General features: G+C 42.9%; 1 protein-coding gene across 2 annotated transcripts in view; it reads left to right on the plus strand.

The window, feature by feature from the left end:
- Window positions 1-12,242: 12,242 nt before the first annotated feature.
- Window positions 12,243-22,239, plus strand: part of APPL2 (adaptor protein, phosphotyrosine interacting with PH domain and leucine zipper 2) — a 28,260-nt gene continuing 18,263 nt past the window's right edge. The window contains exons 1-3 of one of the 2 annotated variants that reach the window (XM_028747751.2): window positions 12,243-12,585; window positions 17,288-17,386; window positions 21,624-21,683. In XM_028747751.2, the coding sequence (XP_028603584.1) occupies window positions 12,532-12,585; window positions 17,288-17,386; window positions 21,624-21,683 (213 nt within the window). In that variant the 5' untranslated portion in view covers window positions 12,243-12,531. The remainder of the gene's footprint in view (window positions 12,586-17,287; window positions 17,387-21,623; window positions 21,684-22,239) is intronic. The other variant, XM_028747750.2, reaches the window with a different exon arrangement.

Raw genomic sequence — 22,239 nt, forward strand, 5'->3', positions numbered from 1 at the left:
CATTGGAGAAGCAGAAGTCTCTTGCAAGAGTGGAATGACAACATTGGGTACAACCCATTGTCTCTTTTGCTGTCATTTGCTTTCTTGCTTTTCTTGGCCACTTCAGATAGTCTGAAGGAGTGACAGAAGATGCATGAGTAACAAACACTTCTTCTCCTACCATCTAAAAGGCTGTCATCTTCCATGCTGACCTGCCTGCTCCCTAGAGTCTAGCCTTTCTCTGTGTCCCATCTTAAGAGAATCTCTGCCCAGGCCTGGGAGCTCTATATAACATTGTAAATAAATAACTTAAATTATGAATGCCTGTGTGAAGCTTAAACCCCACAGTCCAGGTTCAATCAAGCATGGAAATGGAAACACAAATCCATGTTTCCCTCAAACCCAAACCCAGTGTGGTGTAGTGGTTAAGAGCGGTAGACTCGTAATCTGGTGAACCGGGTTCGATTCCCCGCTCCTCCACATGCAGCTGTTGGGTGACCTTGGGCTAGTCAAACTTCACCTCACAGAGTGTTTGTTGTGGGGGAGGAAGGGAAAGGAGAATGTTAGCCGCTTTGAGACTCCTTCTGGTAGTGATAAAGCGGGATATCAAATCCAAACTCTTCTTATTATTATTATTTCTGCTTCTTTAGGACGTGGGAACTGACCTTCTCTTTATTAATGTTTACCCTGCTTTAGATGATGGAATCTCCTGATTACTGCTTTAGTCTAATATGAAATACAACATTGTAATGGAAAGAACAGTTTATAAAACAGTAATTCTATTGTATCTTTGCATGTAGCAAATGAAAATGCAGTAAAGCCTTTGACCTACAGTCATTTACCTGTAGGTACTCCAGCAAATTCTCAAGGAACTGCTCTAAAGTGAGAGGTGCTTTTTTTAAGTTGGTAGACAATATATATAGCCCACAGACATCCCTGAGTGGCCTCGGACCACCAACCTTCTGGTTAACAGCCAGGCACACTGACCTATTCCACCACAGGAGGGTCCTGCTGTTGGCTCAGACCAATGGCCCACCAGAGTCCACCCAAGGTCTTGTTTGCAACTAGATGCCTGGGGGGAAACAGGCCATGAACTTCCCACATCCCCTGTTATTCTTACCCAAGCCCCACCCCATCTAGTATTCCTTGGCAAAACACACTTTTAAAGCACATGACCGACTTCTCCCAAAGAATCCTGGGAATGGTCATTGCTAATGATTCAGCAAACTGTGCGTTTGTGGGGGTGGGATAAAACTACAGTGTCCACGGGTTCTTTGGAGGGAAGAAATGTGCTTTGAATGTATGGTGACTGTAATGGCAAATAGCCATGAATGGTCCTTTCCTCCATGAATTTACCTAATACCCCTTTCAGCCAGGTGTAGCTGCATCATCACTCACCACTATAGCTGCAGATTCCATAGCTATTGCGTGTCGAGGTGCGAAGGAGGACTTTCATGGCCACTAGCAATGTGATGGCTACATACTACCGCCAGTATGTCTTGAACACCAGTTGCTGGTGATCCTGAGTGGGAAAGGGGCTATTGTGCTGATTTCTTTATCTCTGTTGAAACTGCCCCTATTAAACCTAAGCCTCCTGTTATTGCATGCAGCAATAACAGGAAACACAGTCTACTTGCTTTCTCTGTCCCTCTGTTTTAGGGAACCTGAGGCTCTCCAGATGTTGTACTTCCAACTCCTATCAGCACTAGCCAGTATGGTAAATGGTGAGGAATGATGGGAACTGTAGTCCAATAACACCTGGGGGGGAAACATAGGTTCCCCGTCCCTGCTCTGGTCACAGGCTTCCAAAGATGCTCGAAGTGGCATCAGCCAGCTGTTATGGTTTCTTGGGAATCTCTTGGAATTTAACAACCTCTGGTTAGGATAAGATTCTCTTTGACTTAATTATATACTGCAAACGAAAAGACAAAAAACCCCACAACCCTACCTTCTGCCACTTTCTCTTAACAAACAGCAGCAAGGTTAATAGACTGGCATGTTATCAAGACCCTTGATCCTGTCAGCAGTCTTTTTCTATTGGGGAAGGTACTTAATTGCGGGACGCAGGTGGTGCTGTGGTCTAAACCACTGAGCCTAGGGCTTGCCAATCAGAAGGTCACGGTTTGAATCCCCGCAACGGGGTGAGCTCCCATTGCTCAGTCCCTGCTCCTGCCCACCTAGCAGTTCGAAAGCATGTCAAAGTGCAAGTAGATAAATATGTACCGCTCCAGTGGGAAGGTAAATGGTGTTTCCGTGTGCTGCTCTGGTTTGCCAGAAGCGGCTTAGTCATGCTGGCCACATGACCTAGAAGCTGTCAGCAGACAAACACCGGCTCCCTCGGCCAGTAAAGCGAGATGAGCACTGCAACCCCAGAGTTGTCCGCGACTGGACTTAACGGTTAGGGATCCTTTTACCTTTACCTTTTACTTTTACTTAATCACTTTCTTAATCACGGGCAGGTATTTCAGCCCTATTGATTTTGATTTACACAGCTTTAACTGCTTTATTGAGCTGGTGCCCAGAGATCAATTTATTTACCATCATATTAGCATGTTTAAGCCATTACAGGAAAATCTCTCTTTGTGTACGAAGAGACATAGAATGATATGATAAAGGGGACCAGCATTTCAGCATGCAACTAAATTATACTCAAAGTGAATGGATTAGGCTGCAATTCTATACCCATTTACCTGGGAATAAGTCCCATTAAACTAAGGTTGCCTCCAATCTGTTGCTATTTTTCAGAGGGATTCAATCACATACCAGCAAATTCAGGTTGCACAATGAAAGATTTGGAGCTCCAACCTTACAAAAAAAAACCAAAAAACACACCACCCCAGCCATTTTGCAATAAGGAAAGATGGTAAAATGCACTGGGAAACATTTGCTTGGTGCAATGGCATCTAACTTCCTGCATTGCAGTGGGATTGGACTAGATGATCCTTGAGATCACTTCCAACTCTGTAATTCTATGAATCTATGTGTATTTCCTGACTTAAAAAAAAAAAGGGTGGGGGGAGAAAGCTAATTACTTTGATTTATTGAAACTATGCATAGGCATGCTAAGCCAAAGTTCATCCCATATCTATTGACTCAGAATCATTTCCTGGAATTTTTAAATTTTTAAATGACATCTCATATATATATAGAGAGAGAGTGCGCGCTGTACTGTGGAATGGCAGAACAGCAAAAAGCCTGTCATTTTGCTCTTTTACAGAATGTTGTGCTGTTCACATTATTGCATAATAGAAGTTTCTTAGAAAAACCACTTGAAGAAAATTGCTATTTATCTAATGTTATGTTTCCCTCCCCCCCCCCCCCCGCAAAGCAAGTGCGTTCCTAAGTGCCATATGATGATGTTTACATTTGAAGACATCAAAGTTTCTTGGTACTCCAGAAGATCCATAAATTTATTCCTACCTCTGTTTAATCCGCTTACTCCTATTTCTAAGGCTTTTTTATTTTTTAAGGAGCCCCTTTTCTGGTGGGTGTCAGCTGTTTGAGTCTGAACTGAACAGTCTCTCAGCTAAAACCGCCAGCCCCCAAGGTGATGCAATTTGACAATTAGCAAGTTTATTTACTTCCCCCTCCCCCATGTTATCCTCACCACAACCCTGTGAGGTAGGTCAAAGCTGAGGGACAGTGATTAGCCCAAGGCCGCCCAGGAAATTTCACAGCTAAGTGAGGCTTTGAAACCTGGTCTCCCTGGTCCTAGTCTGACCTTCCGATCACTTTGTCACACAGCTTCCAGAGTCAAGTCTGTTGTTATTATTTGTTTTTAAAACAGCATTGGGAGAATTTGTTCATTTTTATATATATATTTGTATCCCACATTTCTTTCATCATGATGGAACCCAAAACAGCAGATGTGTCATTCCCAGGTAGTCATCCCTCTAGGTATGGACCACTCCCATCAGGCCCTCCCAATGGCCCAGAGAGACCTGGGCCGCTTCCAGCTTTTGAGGCCCCTAGCCATAATTTAAAAAAATAAAAATACGATATTCAAAAACATAATGCGGCACCCCCAAAAGAGTGAGTGGTTTGTTTACATATTCAGCTAATCTGAGAAGACATGTTCATCACAGTCTAATCTTATGGCATAAGGACGGATATGTGTTTTTTTTTAATATTTATGAATATGGGTTTTTTAATGTATTTTACCAAATCACAGTACTTGTTTGCTTAAATTTGCACTTCTAAGCTGGGAGACGGTGTCATGTTTTGGTCCAATGCAGATAAAAGACAAGTTGGGAAACTTGCCCCAAAATCAAAACACGTCTAAGTAGCCAAGAGACTCCTTCAAATATTCTCCTCAAAAGTGGCTGCCCAGTGATCTGTGCTTCTGGTGAGCCACTCAGATTGTTCAGCTGAGTTGACTGATGGAGACAATAACCACCTGAGACTGTACCTCAGCAGCAGCTTAAGATACCCAGGTGACTTAAGAGCAGAGCTGACATTTGAATGAGGATGTGCTGCCACCTGAGAGAGGGAGCAGGGAGTGTCTGTGATTATTTCAGGGCATCACTAAGTGCAGGAAGGGTGTTGGTGGAAGTGAGGAAACTCCTTCAGCCTGAGGACCACAGTCCCTTCTTAGGGGGCCACATGCCAGAGATGGGCAAGGCCAGAGGCAAAATGAATGGTGGAGCAATGAATGGTAATATGTACCTTTTCACAGTATGCAGTCTCTGCTATCACTGGCCTAAACCCACAATGGGCAGCCCCGTCTTTTGCCTGGATGTCCTACTTTGCAGAGGACAGTCCTCTGTTTGAAGGCTAGCTAACAGGTCCAAATCTGGTTTAAAGGGTAAAAGAAAATCAGTAAGGAGGGACAGAAGCAGAGGCCTTGAAGTTGCACATCAGCACCTGAACAGCAGACCAAGCAAGCACACAAGTCACAAGGGCATTGTTTTTCCATTATGGTGACGTGCATTGTATTTCTATTTAAATTACTGCAATTGCTTCAAAAATTGCATCTATACATATAAATTAGCATATGTGAATCTGTGCCCCATAAAGTATATCTCAGCATCTGCAAAGGAGTAAATGTTTGACTGATCATTGTTAAGTGTGAGCATTTTCTAGCCAGAGCAAAGTAAACAATAAGGGGAAAACGTAGATTAATAAGCTGTGCACTACATGATACCTTAGTGTTCATGCACATTTATTTCTTGGCATATGTGCTAGAGTTAAGGTGCTTCCATCTCCTCCTCAGAAACGTTACATTCTAAGCACTGTGGGCAAGGAGCCACACAGTATATCTTCCACATTTGTAAAAAGTCAACTTTGGAGCTCCCTGCTTATTAACATCAGGCAGGTGCCTGCACTAAGCTGTTTTCAGTGCTGGTTAAAAACAGTTTTGTTTAAACCAACCTACCCAGTTATGTAGAATGTTGGTATGTGGTTTAATCTGCTTTTAGTTCATTGCTGATTTTAATTTTTTTAAATGTTTCAAGCAGCTTTTAAAACTGCTTTTACCAATACTTTTATTGTTTTATTATTTTTGTGGACCGCTTTGAGGTGTATTTAGTTTAGATCATAATCTGAGCCAGTCCGTAGCTACTACAGTGGTACCTCGGGCTAAGTACTTAATTCATTCCGGAGGTCCGTTCTTAACCTGAAACTGTTCTTAACCTGAAGCACCACTTTAGCTAATGGGGCCTCCCGCTGCTGCCACGCCCCCAGAGCATGATTTCTGTCCTCATCCTGAAGCAAAGTTCTTAACCCGAGGTACTATTTCTGAGTTAGCGGAGTCTGTAACCTGAAGTGTATGTAACCTGAGGTACCACTGTATACTATACCAGCTATGAAACATTTGCCTCTTTTAATTGTTAAACAGCTCATTCCCTCCTTCACTGGTCTTCATGCTAAAAATATAGATTTTGTGCCTGACTAGGAAACAACCCTGATTTCCCTTTAAGTTCCCATTGGAATGGTAAAGTGTGTTGAATGCAGTTCCTCCAAAACTAGTAGAACCAGTCAGATCAAATAAAATCACGGGATAGATTATAGTTGGCATAATAGGCTCCCAGGCTTGAATCATAGACTAAACAATGCCTCTCTCTTTTTCCCTCCCTTCCTCTCTCTCCAAGGACCTTTCAGGCAGCTCACGTGCGGAGTTCTTAAGCCGAGAAAGGAAATTCATGGGTGTTGGCTTAGTTTGCAAAGCGCTGTGGAATCGAAATCCTCTTTGTTGTGAGGAACAGCAGCAGGCAACTGGATTGCTGAGCTAGTCAACTACTTATGAGATGATTGGCTTCAGGGACAGCTGTGTGTGTGAGGGTGGGGCCTGTGGCAACTGCTCATTGTACCTGTCGCTTTCAGCGCATGCAAATTCTGAAACTGCCGCTGAAAAGGATGAGTGAAGGCATTATGCCCTGCAATACTGCCTCTGATGTACTCCACCAACTACTGCCCCTTCCTGCTTGGCAGTGGGCATCTTTCAGCTTAAGAGACTCATCCTGGGGCCAGAAAAGGGAGTTAACTTAGAAGTCTCCCTATCATAGGAGTTAAAAACCTTGTTCACATGTTGGCACTGAACACAGGCTGTCGCTACATGTGTGCTAGGCTGCGTACACACCACAGATTTAAAGCACATGATTTCCCCCAAAGGATCCTGGAGACTGTAGCTGACTGCTCACCGACTGAACTACAATTCCTAGTACTCTTAACTAACTACAGTTCCCAGAGTTCTTTGAAGGAAGTCATGTGCTTTAAATGCATGGTGCGCATGAAGCCAAAGTGTCTGTGTGAAGGAGTGCACACTTGCTGGTTTGTACAACTATTGTGTATTCAGGGACACAGACTCTACCCACCACACTACAATAATAATAGCTAGCTTTCCCCTGAATTGAATTTCTGATTTCATTGTTTCACGTGTTTGGGTAGTTTTTAATATTTAATGCTGTATTGTTTTTAACGATTGGAAGCCGCCCAGAGTGACTGGGGAAACTCAGCCAGATGGGCGGGGTATAATAATAATAATAATAATAATAATAATAATAATAATAATAATAATAATTTAATTCTTTTGCTTTTCAACTGGTCGCTTTGTTGTCTATTTTAATTAAGGTGGTTTCAATGCCCCGATGTAACTGTTATTGTATATTTTGTGCATTGATTTTACAGTTGTAAAATGTCTAGAAGCCATTTCTGCATATAAGCAGTGCACAAATTAGTAAGGCAGAATTATTGTGACATGTGAACAGCTGTGCACATGTACCACTGTGCATGTTGTGAATACAGGGTCACTGAGTACACATGCCTCTAATCTGTCAGTTCAGGTGGGCTCCTCCTGCGGTCGTGGCTTTGATCCAAAAAAACTCACTTTGTAACACAGACACCACCAGCAAGTGGTACCATCAGGGCAGGACTTTGAGGCAGAAGCCCAGGGCCCCACTCAGCAGAAGTGGCCAAAGGCAGCTGAGCCACTTCACCACATTTTGATGTAAGTGAGGTAATAAACATTACCATCTATGGTTAGTGTGTGTATGCAAGCAAGCAAGCAAGCAAGCAAGCAAGCAAGCAAGCAAGCAAGCTATAAGACCATTCAACATAGTATGTAACCTCGCATCCACATCATAAGTCTAAAGTCTTTTATGTCATAGTCATGGCTTCCCTCCAAAGAATCCTGGGAACTGTAGTCCGTTAGCTGCAGGGTGTGGGAATTGTACCTCTGCGAGGGATAAACTACAGTTCCCAGAATTCTTTGGGGGAAGCCACGATTGTTAATGAATTAGGGTGCGATTACCACATTGCACCACTGCTACCAACCACAACGGTGGCAATATTCAGAAAGAAATGTAGTGTTGATTCAGTCGTTCCTTTCTCAGAAACCTTGCCTTTTCCTAACCCAGCTCGGAAAATGCAATTGCTAACATTAAAAATCCATTTTAGTGTTGTCGTTTTCAACCGACTGAAACTGAGTGTCAGAGCTGATGTCTGGTGGGAGACTAGCCGACTTTCTTTCGTTCAGACCGGCAAAGCAAAGAGAGGGCAATAATCTTGTTTATGGGTCTTAATCAAGGGACAGGAACCACACTGGCAGAGAGGATTCATGCCAAGCCAGGCTTAGGACACTGGGTTAAAGGGTCACATCCCAAACTGTATATGCAATATTAATCAATGTCAAAGCTATGTAAACCCCAAGGACTGGCTATAATTAGTGACCTTCACTTCAAACAAGCAATCCCTGACTAGCTTTCCCAGCTCTATGGCTCAAGTGTTGAAGATCTGTCTCATCATTTATGGTCCCCTAGCTCCTTAAATGCATCTGTACATGCATTCTTTCTCTCCATGGCCTCTCCCCTACCATGCACTCCCCACTCTCATTCCTCCCCTGTTGGCCTCAGCCACAGTTAAACATTGTTGTTGTTGTTTAGTCGTTTAGTCGTGTCCGACTCTTCATGACCCCATGGACCAGAGCACGCCAGGCACTCCTGTCTTCCACTTCCTCCCGCAGTTTGGTCAAACTCATGCTGGTAGCTTTGAGGACACTGTCCAACCATCTTGTCCTCTGTCATCCCCTTCTCCTTGTGCCCTCCATCTTTCCCAACATCAGGGTCTTTTCCAGGGAGTCTTCTCTTCTCATGAGGTGGCCAAAGTATTGGAGCCTCAGCTTCACGATCTGTCCTTCCAGTGAGCACTCAGGGCTGGTTTCCTTAAGAATGGAGAGGTTTGATCTTCTTGCAGTCCATGGGACTCTCAAGAGTCTCCTTCATCACATTACAGTGTATGAACACAGATGTTAACCATGGTTGATTTGAACCAAGAGTTCCTTTCAACTGAGGTTTGCTGGCCAGCTTCAAATCCCAGTTGAGAGACAACCTTGGGTCCATGGAATGGAGTTTGTGATCCCTCAGCCTTTTTAAGCATGATACATTTGCATGGGTTGTACCTTAGGGGCAGATAAAAGCTTCTGTGTGAGCAGCTTTGGACAAAATATTTTCTACTTCTGGGAAGGCAAAATCCAGCAGAATTACATTAGGAGTTGCTATTTAGGCTGGAGCAGTTGCAAAATTGTTCCAAATATATCCACTCTAATGTCTGATAATGCTAATAGTACAGTAATACATGTCTAGTGGTGATATGTTTTTATTTTTAACTGAGTTTTAATTTTTAGATGTATTGTATATCACTATATTTTATACTTTATTTCCCATGAATTTTACTGAATATTCTTTGTAATAGCTTTGTTCCTATTTATTTTAATATGACATGCTGCAGTTTATGCCAGTCTGCTGGGAAACAGATTTGAATTTGAGAAGTCTTTAAGTAATTATCTTACCTCCTGCCAGCCTCAGCTGCTAAACCATAATAGTAATAGCAACACACCTCACTCATCCACCCATCCTTTGCATATTTCCTTAGAAATGGCTCATGGAGTTCAATAATATCATACTTTAAAGTACGTATGCAAAGGATCGTCATATTAGTCACAGGGTTGTTCTGGCGAATGACAGGTCTTTTTTGACATAACACTAAACTATGGTTTTGCATAACGTGTGTAAGTCTTGAGCTCACACACATCTCTGCTTATGAAAAAAAGAGCTTCCACTTCTAAACTTGTGTTCCCTGTTTATTTCAGGGGGGAAACAGCTCAAAACACATTTCAAAGATTCATGTGCTGCCTTCCGACTATAAATTGTTACAAATGATCAATTTCCCAAGGCAACATAAAATCTTTATAAAAACAATTCTGCAATAAAAAAATTGAAAGTATAAAAACCACAGACTAAAGCATTTCAGAGCAGCATCCTAACACAAGTTCTAAAAGCAGCTGATCGCAAAATTCAAAAAAATCCAAACATTTACTTACCTTTTTTAGCTAAAAGCAATTTGATTTCTTAAAGGCTTTAGAGCCTACTTAAAAGGAAACAGAATTTTCATTATTTCACAATTCAGAGTTTAACAGCAACATTGCTGTTAGAGTGGCCAGATTAAAAGGGGGGCACCTTAGTTATGCAGAAAGGGGAATTTCAGAAGGTATGCTTGTCTTCCCTTTGCATCTGGCTACCTGAGCTGTTATACTTTGCACTAGAATAGAAAAGCTAGATTTGTAGCAGCAGGTAAGTGCAACTGGCAGACACACCCTGTGATATTTATTATGCTGTTGGGAGTCGCCCAGAGTGGCTGGGGAAACCCAGCCAGATGGGCGGGGTATTAATAATAATAATAATAATAATAATAATAATAATAATAATAACAATAATAATAATAATAATAACAATAATAATAATAATAATTACAGGCACACACTCAGTATGCTTTCAGTACAAAAGCATACATTATGAAGCTGACAAATACGGTAAGAGTCAGAGAGGGAAAACAACACATTTATAGAGTAATGGCACACATTTGATTATGGAATAATAAAGTACTGTACTAGATGCAGCAAATCTGCCTACACTGGTGGGAGAAATCTAATTCTCCAGAATACCTGCAGATTTTTTTTTGCTTAAGAGCAGCTGCAATACTTCCCTCCTCTTCCACTTTAATTTACTCTTTACCTTTCAATGGCAAACTCATTTACGGTATGTTGATCCTTTCTCGTTGCATTTTTCTGTCTTTCTCTTCTCTGGTAATCTGCTGCTGATTATTGTTATTATAAATTCTATACATGATTTTAGCAACAGCAACAAAGCAGTAGCCATCATGAAAACAGCAAGAAAGAAGGTAAGTTTGGAAGACGTATTATACTCAATAAAAATATACAGAATCCTTGCCTGGATCAGTATCATACCACTTTAATTAGTTCGAATTTTCAATTACTCTTCACACCCAGTAATCATTAATGATTAGAATATTACCATAGTCTTCAATGAAGAGAGACAAAAATCAATTTAAAAACACCTTGGTAAAGAAGATTGTCACCTGTCATCATCCACTGCCCCCCCAACACTGCACCTTTAAGAGCTGCGCAGAAAGCCGAAATTCATCCGGTGTTTTAATCATTGTTGTGTTTCTGTAGTGAAGAAGCTGCCATCAAGCAGCTGTCTGTCAAGAAAGCTGTCCATCAAGCAGCTGCTGAAGGCTTTGAGTTTCTGTTGCTGTATGAGGAAGCTGCCAGCTTTGAGTGTGCCAGTCACAACATGGCTGTTCAAAGAGGTTAAGACATCACTCAGTACCTATTGAGAGGCTCTGGGACACTAGCCTGCCTCTGATCTGGATGCCCAGATATCTAAATCCATGTGAGAGTTGCTGTATTTACTCAGTAATGTGAGCAAGGCTTTCTAAACCTGTCCATTTGACTTTATTGCTACTTCATGTGTCCTGGAATTAAAAAAAAAAAAGGGGGGGGGGATAGAGTCAGTGTGATGTAGTGGTTAAGAGTATGGGAGGAGGTGGTCCCTCATTTATCATAGCAACAAAGGAAGCTGAGCCAGTCCATGTAGCCCAGCGCTGGCCACACTGAACGGCAGCAGCTCTCCAGGATTTCAGACAGGATGCTGGAGACCTGGCCCTTCTGCATGCAAGACAGGTGCTCTAACTAACTTACAATCCTTGCATCCTAGATCATTCTGTTCCACCTAAACGTCCCAATATTTTAATCTGAATATTTTATTTGTACCTTCTGAATGGATTTAGGGTTGCAAGCTTTTGAACCACCTCCTGTTGGGTGTTTAGCAAACCGTTTTCGTAGCAGCCATGAGAATTCTAGTTTCTTTTAGAACTGATCAGCAAAATGATCAATACCATTTAAAAAACCAACCTCTGCTTTCATATACATAGTGCAAATTGCTTTAATTCATGACATGCTTTATCTACCAGATCTAGTTCATATTGTGCTATTTCTCTCATCGGTCTATGTTTCATCGGTACCTGTTTCTGCCAGCCCTAAATTTTTTACAAGCTCTTTGGCTGTTATCAGCATGATCAAATACGATTTTACAAAGCCAGATAAGCCTTAAACAATATTAACAACAGAATCAAACGCTGCTCTTCCTGAAATAACCCCTCTCAGGCCTTGATGCCAGCTATATTTCATTTTATTTCTCTGGGAGCCTTAAATATTTCAGTCTTGCAGTGTGACAACCTGTAGCTCTAAATTGGGCTGTGAAGGTTCTGCTGGACTCCCCCCCCCCCCGGGCATCTGGTTGGCCAGTGCTGAGTGAGATGGACGCTTGGCCTGATCCTGCAGGGCTCTCTTCTTCTGCCTTTAACCCGCGCGTTAAACAAGAAACCGCCCGTGTGGATTTTTGTTGCAGGAGGCCAGGCCGCAGCGCCGCCCCACTTCCTGATGCTCTCCACTAGTCGTCCCACTTCCTCCCAGAAACAGGAACTGGGAGGAGTGGTCCTGGGCTGGCTGCCTGCGGATTGTGCTGGCTGGCTTGGTGCGCAACAGGCGGCAATTACCTGCTTCACGCACCTGGGCGCTGCGCGGCTGCGGAACTCGCTTCTTTTATCTCCTTCCCGGCTGCGGTGGGGAAAGGGAAGCTCGCCAGATCCCTCGGCTGGGCGCAGCATCCGAAGCTGACGCGTCACAAGAGATCCTCTTGCAAGCAGGATCGTCCGCCCAGCCTGAATAATTCACGCTCGCCTCTCCAGCGCCAGACAATGCCCGCCGTCGACAGGCTTCGCCTGGAAGAGGCTTTGCAGGATAGCCCGCAGGTATCACCGCGGCACGTCTGAGTGGATCTCCGCGTCAGGCCGGCGAGGGAGGGAGAGGATGTCGCAGTCGTTGCAAGCTGCGCGCAAACGCGAAAGCTACCTGCGGACCGGGAGGGGAGGGGAGGGGGCGAGCAGGATTGTCCGTAATCCAGAATATGGCATTTAGGCGAGCCGAGAGCGATTCCCGGGTGTCTGCTGATCTTTCTGTTGTGGGTCTGCATCAAAGCAAACCTATGAGCCAGGCAGGGTTTTGGTGGTGGAGGTGCGTTTGTTTTCATAATGGTGCTCAACAGACACAGGAGTTTTCAGCAAGTTGGAGGGTGACATGTAATTTTTAAACCAGGGATAATTTAAAAGCTGGAGAAAGAAGCCCCTGCTGCCGGAGAATGGAGGAGTCGGAATGGAAAAGTAGCCATTGTGGTCGGAGGTTTAAGTAGGAGGCGGATCTTTCTTTTAAAGAAAAAGGTGACATTATTAGGACCCAGAAGAAATGAGGGAGGTCAGAACTCCTAGTCCGGTTAGATCAGCCTTTGCCAACCTGGTGCCCGTGCCCAGATATTTTGGACTACAACTCCCATCAGCCTCAGAGCACATCCATCCTGGCTGGGTCTGATGGGAATTGTAGTCCAAAACACCTGGAGGTGATATGGCTAGGCAAGACTGGGCTAGATATTAAAACAGGTGGTGTTTTGCCCAGGTGTGTGAGAGAGGGAGAAACTCCAGTGCATAGGAATCTGGCTCTATGACAGAGAGGAAGAATCCCCATGGAGAAATAAAAAAAAACTCTTCTCTGCCCATCATCTACTATCTTGTGTAAATACACATTCTGTACATCGGCAGGATGCTATCTTATTTTTCCAGGTTAAGAAGTGAAGGGAGCATGGAAATGTTCTAACAATAAAGCACTTTGGAAATATTAATGAGCTGTGGAGGGAGGAGGAGACCGGAAGTAGCTTTATCATTGTAAATGTATGGAGCTTCATTGTGACCAATCTAGGTCACTTTTAATAGGTGCATTAGGAGGGATGTTTTGAAATCCGGAGGAAGGGAAAGTTAATAATTGGATTTATTTGATGTATGTTCCTGGTCTCCCTAAGTTCCATGTGGGTAGCAATACAATCAAAAACACTGTTCTAAAGCAGTTATAATATGTGAATTAAGGTAGAATAAATTATGAGTTAGAGACAGTTTGTTTCTTCCTTCCTGATCTTTTTGGATCAAAGAGTGAGTGAGCGAGCGAGAGCCCTTTCAAGTTTGTGGAGAACATGCAGGCATCATGTGACTCATCTAAATGGATGCTGGTGCTTTAAAGGCCTGAAAGTGAACAGGCCGGATGCTGATTTGCGTAGTACACAGAAGAGTGCTGAGGCAGTGCAAATCCTTTTGTTTTTTTAAAGGGCTGTAGTTTTTCTGTTTCTTTACAAAAGCCACAGCATCATAGGTGTAACTGCTCACATTCAAAGCATTCTTACTTGTGCTAACTTGTGTGTACACTTTTTTCCACTGAGTTCTCTGGCAGTTAAACACACCAGTACAAATTTACTGTCAGTCCTCCTGACTGACACCAATGCTACACACCCCTCCATCCAGGGCTCTGTTTCCCTCCTACTGATTTTTTTTTTGAGGGGAGCATAGATGATGTTGCAGTAAAGCAAGTTTTACGCCACAAGCGTATTATTGCAAAAAATCTAATCTTTATTGCAAAAAATCTAATCTTTGAGGGAAATGTGTTTGCTGTGCAAGAGCTGCAAAGTGACTTTAATTGCACAAATTGAATTTGTATGTGTCAAACAGTGGCTCTCCAGGCTTTCAGATAGGGTTTTCTCCCAGCCCTACCTGGGTCCCAAGGAACAGGTCCCTCTCTGTGCTGACCCCACAGCAATGAAATTTCATTCCATCAGATCCGCGTCAAATTTCTGTTCTTCAGAGTCTTTGAAGGACCCCAAATATCTGCTTTTCTTCCATTATCCTGGCAGGTGTGATGCTTGTTAGCTAGGTGAGTCAAATATGTATGTAGAACCAGAAAGAACATGCGGATGTTGCTGAATTGCATGGTCAGAGCTGTAATTTGGGGCGTGAATGTTCGATTATAAAACTTTAATATGACCTATTCCACCAAAAGGGCTCGGATCAGATTCTCTATACTCATTTAGGAAAGTGGTGTACCCTCCTAGTGGTGCAGCAGTAAAAACCACTGGCACCTTTGCAAAGCTAAGCAGGGTCTCGTATGGTTTCAAATTGGAGGGGGGACTGTGTTGAAATTCCTGCATTGCAGGGGGTTAGACTTGATGACCGTTGGAGGGGGTCCCTTGCAACTCTGATTCTGTGAATGGAGTATCTACCAGGGTCAATCCCTAGCTTCTCTGGGTTTAGCTCAAAATATCCCTTGCTTGAAACCCCGCATAACTGCTCCCAGTCAAAGTGACAACACTGAGCCAGATGGATCAATGGCCTGACTCTGTATATGCTTGTTTCCTATGTTCCTTTCGCCTTCCATTGCTGCTAGAAGGAGATCAGGCCTGGTTAGTGAATAAAACCACATCCTCCTTTTTCTGCCCAGGAGCTAAACCACAGTTTACACAAGGCAGATCTTACCACACTAGATATATATAAAAATATCCCAATGTAAATTGTTAACTTTGTATACCTGAAACATAACACTGGTTTTTCTGCTTCTGCCATCTCACTTAGAGTATTAAAATGTCAACAGTATTTTAGCAGTAGCTGAAAAAGAGGGGTAGAAAATGAGTGTGTGTGTGTGTGTGTGTGTGTGTGTATATATATATATATATATATATATATATATATATATATAATTTCTATACCATCCTTCATACGAGGATCAGAGGGCAGTTTACAATATAAAAACACGAAAAAATGTAACATATTACAAAAGAATATCCCACCCACAGTTTAAAAGTATGCAATTGAATGCATGTTTATTTGGATATAAGGCTCACTGTACTCCCTAACACTGAGCTTTCCAAACCTTTCATGTTGGTGACACACTCTATGCATGCATAATATCGCGACACAGTACAGTCATACATCGGAAGTCGAACAGAATCCGTTCTGGAAGTCCGTTCAACTTCTGAAATGTTCGACTTCCAGAGTGTGGCTTCTGATTCTGAATCGGAAGCCCCGCCAGATGTTCGGCTTCCAAAAGAACGTTTGAAAACCAGAACCCTCACTTCTGTTTTTTGATTGTTCAGGAGCCGGACCATTTGACTCCCAAGGCATTTGGGAGCTGAGGTACAGCTGTAATTCAGTTTTACTAGCAAACCGGAGGTTCAATTAACCCCTTTCCAGCCCCAGGAGGACCATGGGGAGCGTTTGCATGACACACCTACACACTGCAGCCAACACACTAATGTTTCGCACACAGTTTGGAAAGCTCTGCCCTAGCAAGTATGGTTAGGGTTGAAATCTTTGTGGTGTGATCCATTCAGATCTAAGCAGTTTAGGCTGCTGTCTTAAAAAAGTACATTGGGTGCAGTCCTGTGGTAGCTGGGTTGGTGGGGCAAGAGCCGTAATATTTTGTGGCTCTTTAATTCCATGGGTGATACAGAAGATATGACCACAAATGGATGTCTTGTAGCTGTGGAAACCTCTTGGCTGCCCCTTCTCCAGCAGAGAGGGCGAAAATGAAGGTGTGTGGGGGGGGGGGGCACATCAGCAGATACTTTGAATCCACTGGATCTAAAGCCTTCCCGTTCTCCTGGTATGCTTCTGGAATGGGGTGGTGGAGGATATTATTCAATGAAAGCATCCCTTCATTTTTTAAATATGTCTGAGGGTTCTGTTGTGAACTGTTTTGGGACCTTTGTATGAAGGACAATATACAAATTGACAACAATAATTATAATAAGCAAAGAAAACATAAGACCAAAATGCACCATAGCCCTAGTCAGTTATATGGGTCTGATGCTTCAAAGTTCTGTTGAAACTGAACATGAGGAAGGATTGCTGCTATTCCTTCTTGAATTTGAGTGGAATTCCCCTGTTTGCGGGATTTTCACTTATCACCATGTAAACCTCTAGAAATACATACCAGCTTGTGCTCAGTGGGGGAGGCCCAGTTGGAGATCCTCCCTATCAGGGAGGTACATTTTGCAGCAACTCAGGACGGGGCTTTCTCTGCAGTGGCACCCCAACTGTGGAACGCTTTCCTTTTGGCAGTGTTACCACCCATCTCATTGGTGACCTTTTGATCCCAGCTTATTCATTCATGCTTTGGTGGGGGAGTAATAACGGGAGCCGTGCTGGACATCAAAATCACGTGGAGCTAATGTTTTGTCTTTCTGGATATAATTTAATAATGATTTTAGAGTTGTCGTGATTTATGAAGTGTTGTGTTTTATGAATTGGTCATTGTAACCTCCCTGTGGTCTGGTTAGATGAAAGCCAGGGTATAAATACAGATGTCTTCACTGCTGAATGCTTCTGTTCATAATAGGGCAAGGCTGGGGAACCTGTGACCCTCCATATGTTGTTGGATTCCAATTGCCATTATCCGTGACTTTTGACTATCTGAAGGGCCACAGGTTCCCCACCTCTGTAGCAGAGGATCTATTACATGTGTGTGTTTAGTGTCTTAGCAACAGAGAGATTACTAATGTCTGTCTCCATTTATGCTACCTGTTTGTTTGAAAACTGTAAATTTCCATTGGTGAATAAACTGCTACCCTTTCTCTTTTACCAGACGCGTTCTTTGCTGAGTGTGTTTGAAGAAGATGCGGGGACACTCACAGAATACACCAACCAGTTGCTTCAAGCAATGCAGCGAGTTTATGGGGCTCAGGTAAATCACTTCAAATGTTTTCGGTTCCCTTTCTGCCCCTCAACTCTACTAAAAATAATGTATTGTTTTATTTCAATAACATATTGAGCTTTCATAATGGGTAATACAGAAAACCATAAAAATAAACCTGCCACTTCCCTGAAGGAAACACAAATAGTCATGTTTACACCCCCCCATTGATTATATTTTATTTCTGTTCTCTTTAAAATAGGGGGATAAGCATAGAAAGCAATATATACTTGAGGCAATTACTGCAAACACCCTGACCTTATTCAGATAGTCATATATTGGCTTCTTAGCTTTGATATGTACAAATCTTTTGACCAGATTTGCAGCCTGCTCACTCCTCCTTTTGTTAGCAAACTGTTGTTGCAACAGGGAACCTCTAATTAATCATAGTTTCTTGTTTTGTCCAAACTGGGGAACTATGGTTACCGGAACAAATCAGGATCTTAAACTAATTCCACACCATGGGTTAAGATCCTGATCTGCTCTGAACTTGATACCCATAGTTTCCTGGTTCTGATAAAATGGGAAACTATGGCTGATTAGAGATTTCCTGGTTTAATTGCAGCTCACCTCAAAGAAACCATGTACGTGGCAAAAGGCTTGTCCATCTCTCCGCTTAAGAAGCCAAGCTGTGATCATTGGAACAAGGCCACAGTTTTGCATCCCAGTTCACAGGTCATTTTTGCTTACTGGCCACTGGTCTTCCACAAAACAATTGGGGTTCTGTCTTCCACTTTCCGTCTTAATTTGCTATGGTAATTTGTCCTGTATTAATAAACCACAAATTGGCAGGCAAAGCTTTTAATCATTGGACACAAGTTGGTTGGTTTGTAACATGGAAAAACTGTTTGGGGGAGGAGGTTTGGAAGGTTTAACCCCCGCTCTTCCAGGGTTGTGATGCCAGTCTGTTCTGTGCATGCATACACACCATCCCCAGCACAACAAATATTAAGATGTGAAAAAGCGCTGTATATCCAATTCACATCAATTCTATACCTTTTCTTGCCCCACCCCTTTCTTCACAGTTGTAGATTACCTTGTGGGAGCATCTCTGTGCATTCAGGAGATTATTGAGAAGACCGGTGGGGTCATATGCATAATAATAATAATAATAATAATAATAATTTATTTATACCCTGCCCATCTGGGAGGCTTCCAACTGAATATTAAAAACAATACAGCATCAACCATTAAAAACCTCCCTAAACAAGGCCACTTTCAGTTGTCTTTTAAAAGTAAAATAGTTGCTTATTGCCTTGACATCTGCTGGGAGGGCGTTCCACAGGGCAGGCGCCACTACCAAGAAGGCCCTCTGCCTGGTTCCTTGTAACCTCACTTCTCGCAGCGAGGGACCGCCAGAAGGCCCTCAGCGCTGGACTTCAGTGTCCGGGCTGGACGATGGGGGTGGAGACGCTCCTTCAGGTATACAGGACAAAGGCCGTTTAGGGCTTTAAAGGTCAGCACCAACACTTTGAATTGTGCTCGGAAACGTATGCATGCATGTTATAGATGGATATTTATGTGCCCATGAACACAGGCAGTCTTGAAGGAGTTGCTACAGTAGGAATTTGTAGCCACATCTTCAGGAGAACCTTTTAAATCAAGGTTGCCCTGCGGCCCTCCTGATGTTTTTGGACATCGGGTGATGTGAGGGATAGTCCAGCATTATCTGTAGGTCCCTAGAGATCCTCATTCCCTGTTTTAAATGAACACAACCCCTCATGTCTTTGGCATTATGCACACAGAACTGTCAATGCACTAAGTCCCAGCCCATCCAAATGTTTGGGCTGCTTAACTTGTAACTCAATGTGGCATCACCTCCTGTAAGTCCTGGATGAAATGTCTGGAACTCAGAAGTTCCTGGGGTGCACCTCCCTGGCATTCTTGTTTGTTTGCATGCTTTCCCCAAAATTCTGGGTGTGGCCCAGCCATCGGAAGTGCTGCCTATTTACATGCCAGAAATTATAGGTGTGGTTTGGTGACTTATTTCAATTCAGCACGGTTTGCTTTAATGGGTAACACAGAAAAGCGGAGAAGGCAGACAACCTGCTATTTGCGTACGATCAGATGGCCTGATAGCTTTGCCGATTATCAGAATTTCAGTGCGGAGGGAATTTAATTTGCCTTTCTGGTCAACTTTGTGTGCATGCAGAATAAATATAGAGCTATGTTGAAATAGACATTGGAAAAAAATAGGCAATGAAATGACAGCATGGCTTTCTATAACTAAGGTGAACTTTCTCTTATCAGAAATCTTGTATACTACATCAAAGGCTTCAGTTTAAAGACCTGCGGTCACTAGGCTTGGTGCCCACACTAATGTGTTTGATCCTTTTGGAAATGGAGTTGATTCAATCAAAGTGGTGTTGAGAGATGGTGGGATACGATAGAAAACGGAACAAATAACTGAGCTGCTGGCAGCAAAAGCCTCTTTTAAGAAATTAACAGGGTGGTTATGCATTATACTCAGATTATGCTGCATAAGTCTGAATTTGAACACTGAACATGACATTTTGACTGTGTTTATTCTGTAGAATTTGAAGTCAATCTAAAAATCAGACTGAATTGTGTTGAATATTGAGATTCAGTCCCTTAATATTGCCCTTGCTTTATATCAAGGTGTCCTCTGCATTGAAGTGCATTGTGTGTGTGTAGTAGAGAGCTACATAAGTTGTAAAGTTTGTGATGTCCAAATGCGGTCAATATTTATTTGCCCCAATTTGAGCTACAGTGGTACCTTGGGTTACATACGCTTCAGGTTACATACGCTTCAGGTTACATACACTTCAGGTTACAGACTCTGCTAACCCAGAAATAGTGCTTCAGGTTAAGAACTTTGCTTCAGGATGAGAACAGAAATTGTGTGGCGGCGGTGTGGAGGCAGCGGGAGGCCCCATTAGCTAAAGTGGTGCTTCAGGTTAAGAACAGTTTCAGGTTAAGTACGGACCTCCGGAACGAATTAAGTACTTAACCTGAGGTACCACTGTATAAGCAATGCATACGATTGTTTCTTTTCTGTGTTTGTTGTGAAATCTACTTTGTAATCTGTTTAGGTGGTGAAAGAATTGTGCTATTATAGTGGCTGCGTTCCAAGATTATGGTAAACCATTGTTAATGTTTGACTGTGAATGTGCTGGTGTATCGTGGTTTGATCCTCCTTGATTGGGGATCACGGTTTATTTCTTTTGTTCCAAAGAAGCCACATTGTAGTCAGGATTTATTCTTGGCTTTCCAATTATTTTTTGTTTGAGTGAAACAAACCACAGTCCTCAAGCTGGATATAGCACTAAGCTAGTGATTGTGAACTATTACTCCCTTCGGGATGCAGTGAAGTGGGGACGATTTCTGCATTCACAGTTAACCGTTAACTATGGTTTACTATGATGGGTGAACGACGTGAACGACGCCACTGGTAGACAGTGAAGGAAGAGAGAGAGAAAACTGGTTTGGGGATCCTTACAGTAGAATTTTATTTTCCTAAAGTCTGTGGTCTTTCCACACCTCTACGATACAAACATCAGTTGAGAAGTAAAACATTAAAAAGCAGTAAATATGGCTTGGGGGTTATGTATATTTAGAAAGAAGGGAACTCTAGAAATGTCTGTAGAGTACTACTCTGAGATATATGCAAGTTTGAATTGCAGCAAGGTATTGATTTATGTATTACTCTACTTCATGGTGAAATATTTGTCTGTCACATGACCCTACAGCCACCTGGTGTGTGGAATTTGCAGGCTGGTCCATAAATATTGGTGCTCCTGCTGAATAATATGATCTGAAACGCAGAGGGTAGCAACTGTAGTGCCCATTATGATGACAGATGAGGCTTATGCTGCAGTATGACGCATAGTTCACCTTGCAGTAAGTCCTACTGAACTCGGTGTGGCTTACATCTGAATGAACAAGTATAAGATTGCACTGGTAATTCATTCGTTTGTTTATTAAATTTATCTCCTGATCTGCCTCTCAAAGGAGCCCAGGGTGGCAGACAGCAAATGATAAAACAAACAAACAAACAAACAAACAAACAAACAAACAAAGACACCTTTAAAAACAATTCCAGTACAGATTCAGGCTTGGAGAGATCTCAGCTTAAAGCGCCTGGTTGAAAGAGGAAGGTCTTCAGTAGGTGCTGAAGACAACAGAGACAGTGCCTGCCTAATATTCAAGAGGAGTCTTTTAAGTTGGTGTGTGATCATTAGTAATGAAATACCTTTTCTCCTTGCAGAATGAAATGTGCTTGGCAACCCAGCAGCTCTCCAAGCAGCTTCTTGCGTATGAGAAACAGGTACGCCTGATTTACCCTGCGCGACCTCCATGTTCAGCAGATTAGATGGTAGAGATGAAAAGATTCTAAGGGGTTTGCTTAGTTATATTGCTGGAGATGTCAAACTCGCCTCAACATCTTGGAGCAAGCATGGGGGTGGGGCAAGGGGAGAGCATAAGAAGAACCTGTTGGACCAGGTCAGTGGTCCTTCTAGTCCAGCATCCTGTTCTCACAGTGGCTGACCAGAAGCCTGTGGGAAGCCTGTAAGCAGGACCTGAGCACAAGAGCACTCTCCCCTCCTGAGGTTTCCAGCAGCTGGTGCGCAGAAGCATCTTTCCAATGACACAGGGAAGAAGGATGCTGTGGCGATCACACAGGGTCCCCGAAAGTTTAACTGTCTATTGATCCCTGTGCCACCACTGTGCTCGCTTTCCCGCTGCCACCAACCAGTTACTCTCTGGTAAAACACTGAGTCCAGACAGTTGTTAAATGTGAACCAAAAAAACCCCCAAGTTTATTTTACAAACATTAACAAGTTCATGGTTTCTCCGATAATATTCCTGTCAGTACCTTAACT

The sequence above is a fragment of the Podarcis muralis genome, chromosome 10 (genome assembly GCF_964188315.1).
Source record: "Podarcis muralis chromosome 10, rPodMur119.hap1.1, whole genome shotgun sequence".
NCBI classification, from domain to species: Eukaryota; Metazoa; Chordata; class Lepidosauria; order Squamata; family Lacertidae; genus Podarcis; species Podarcis muralis.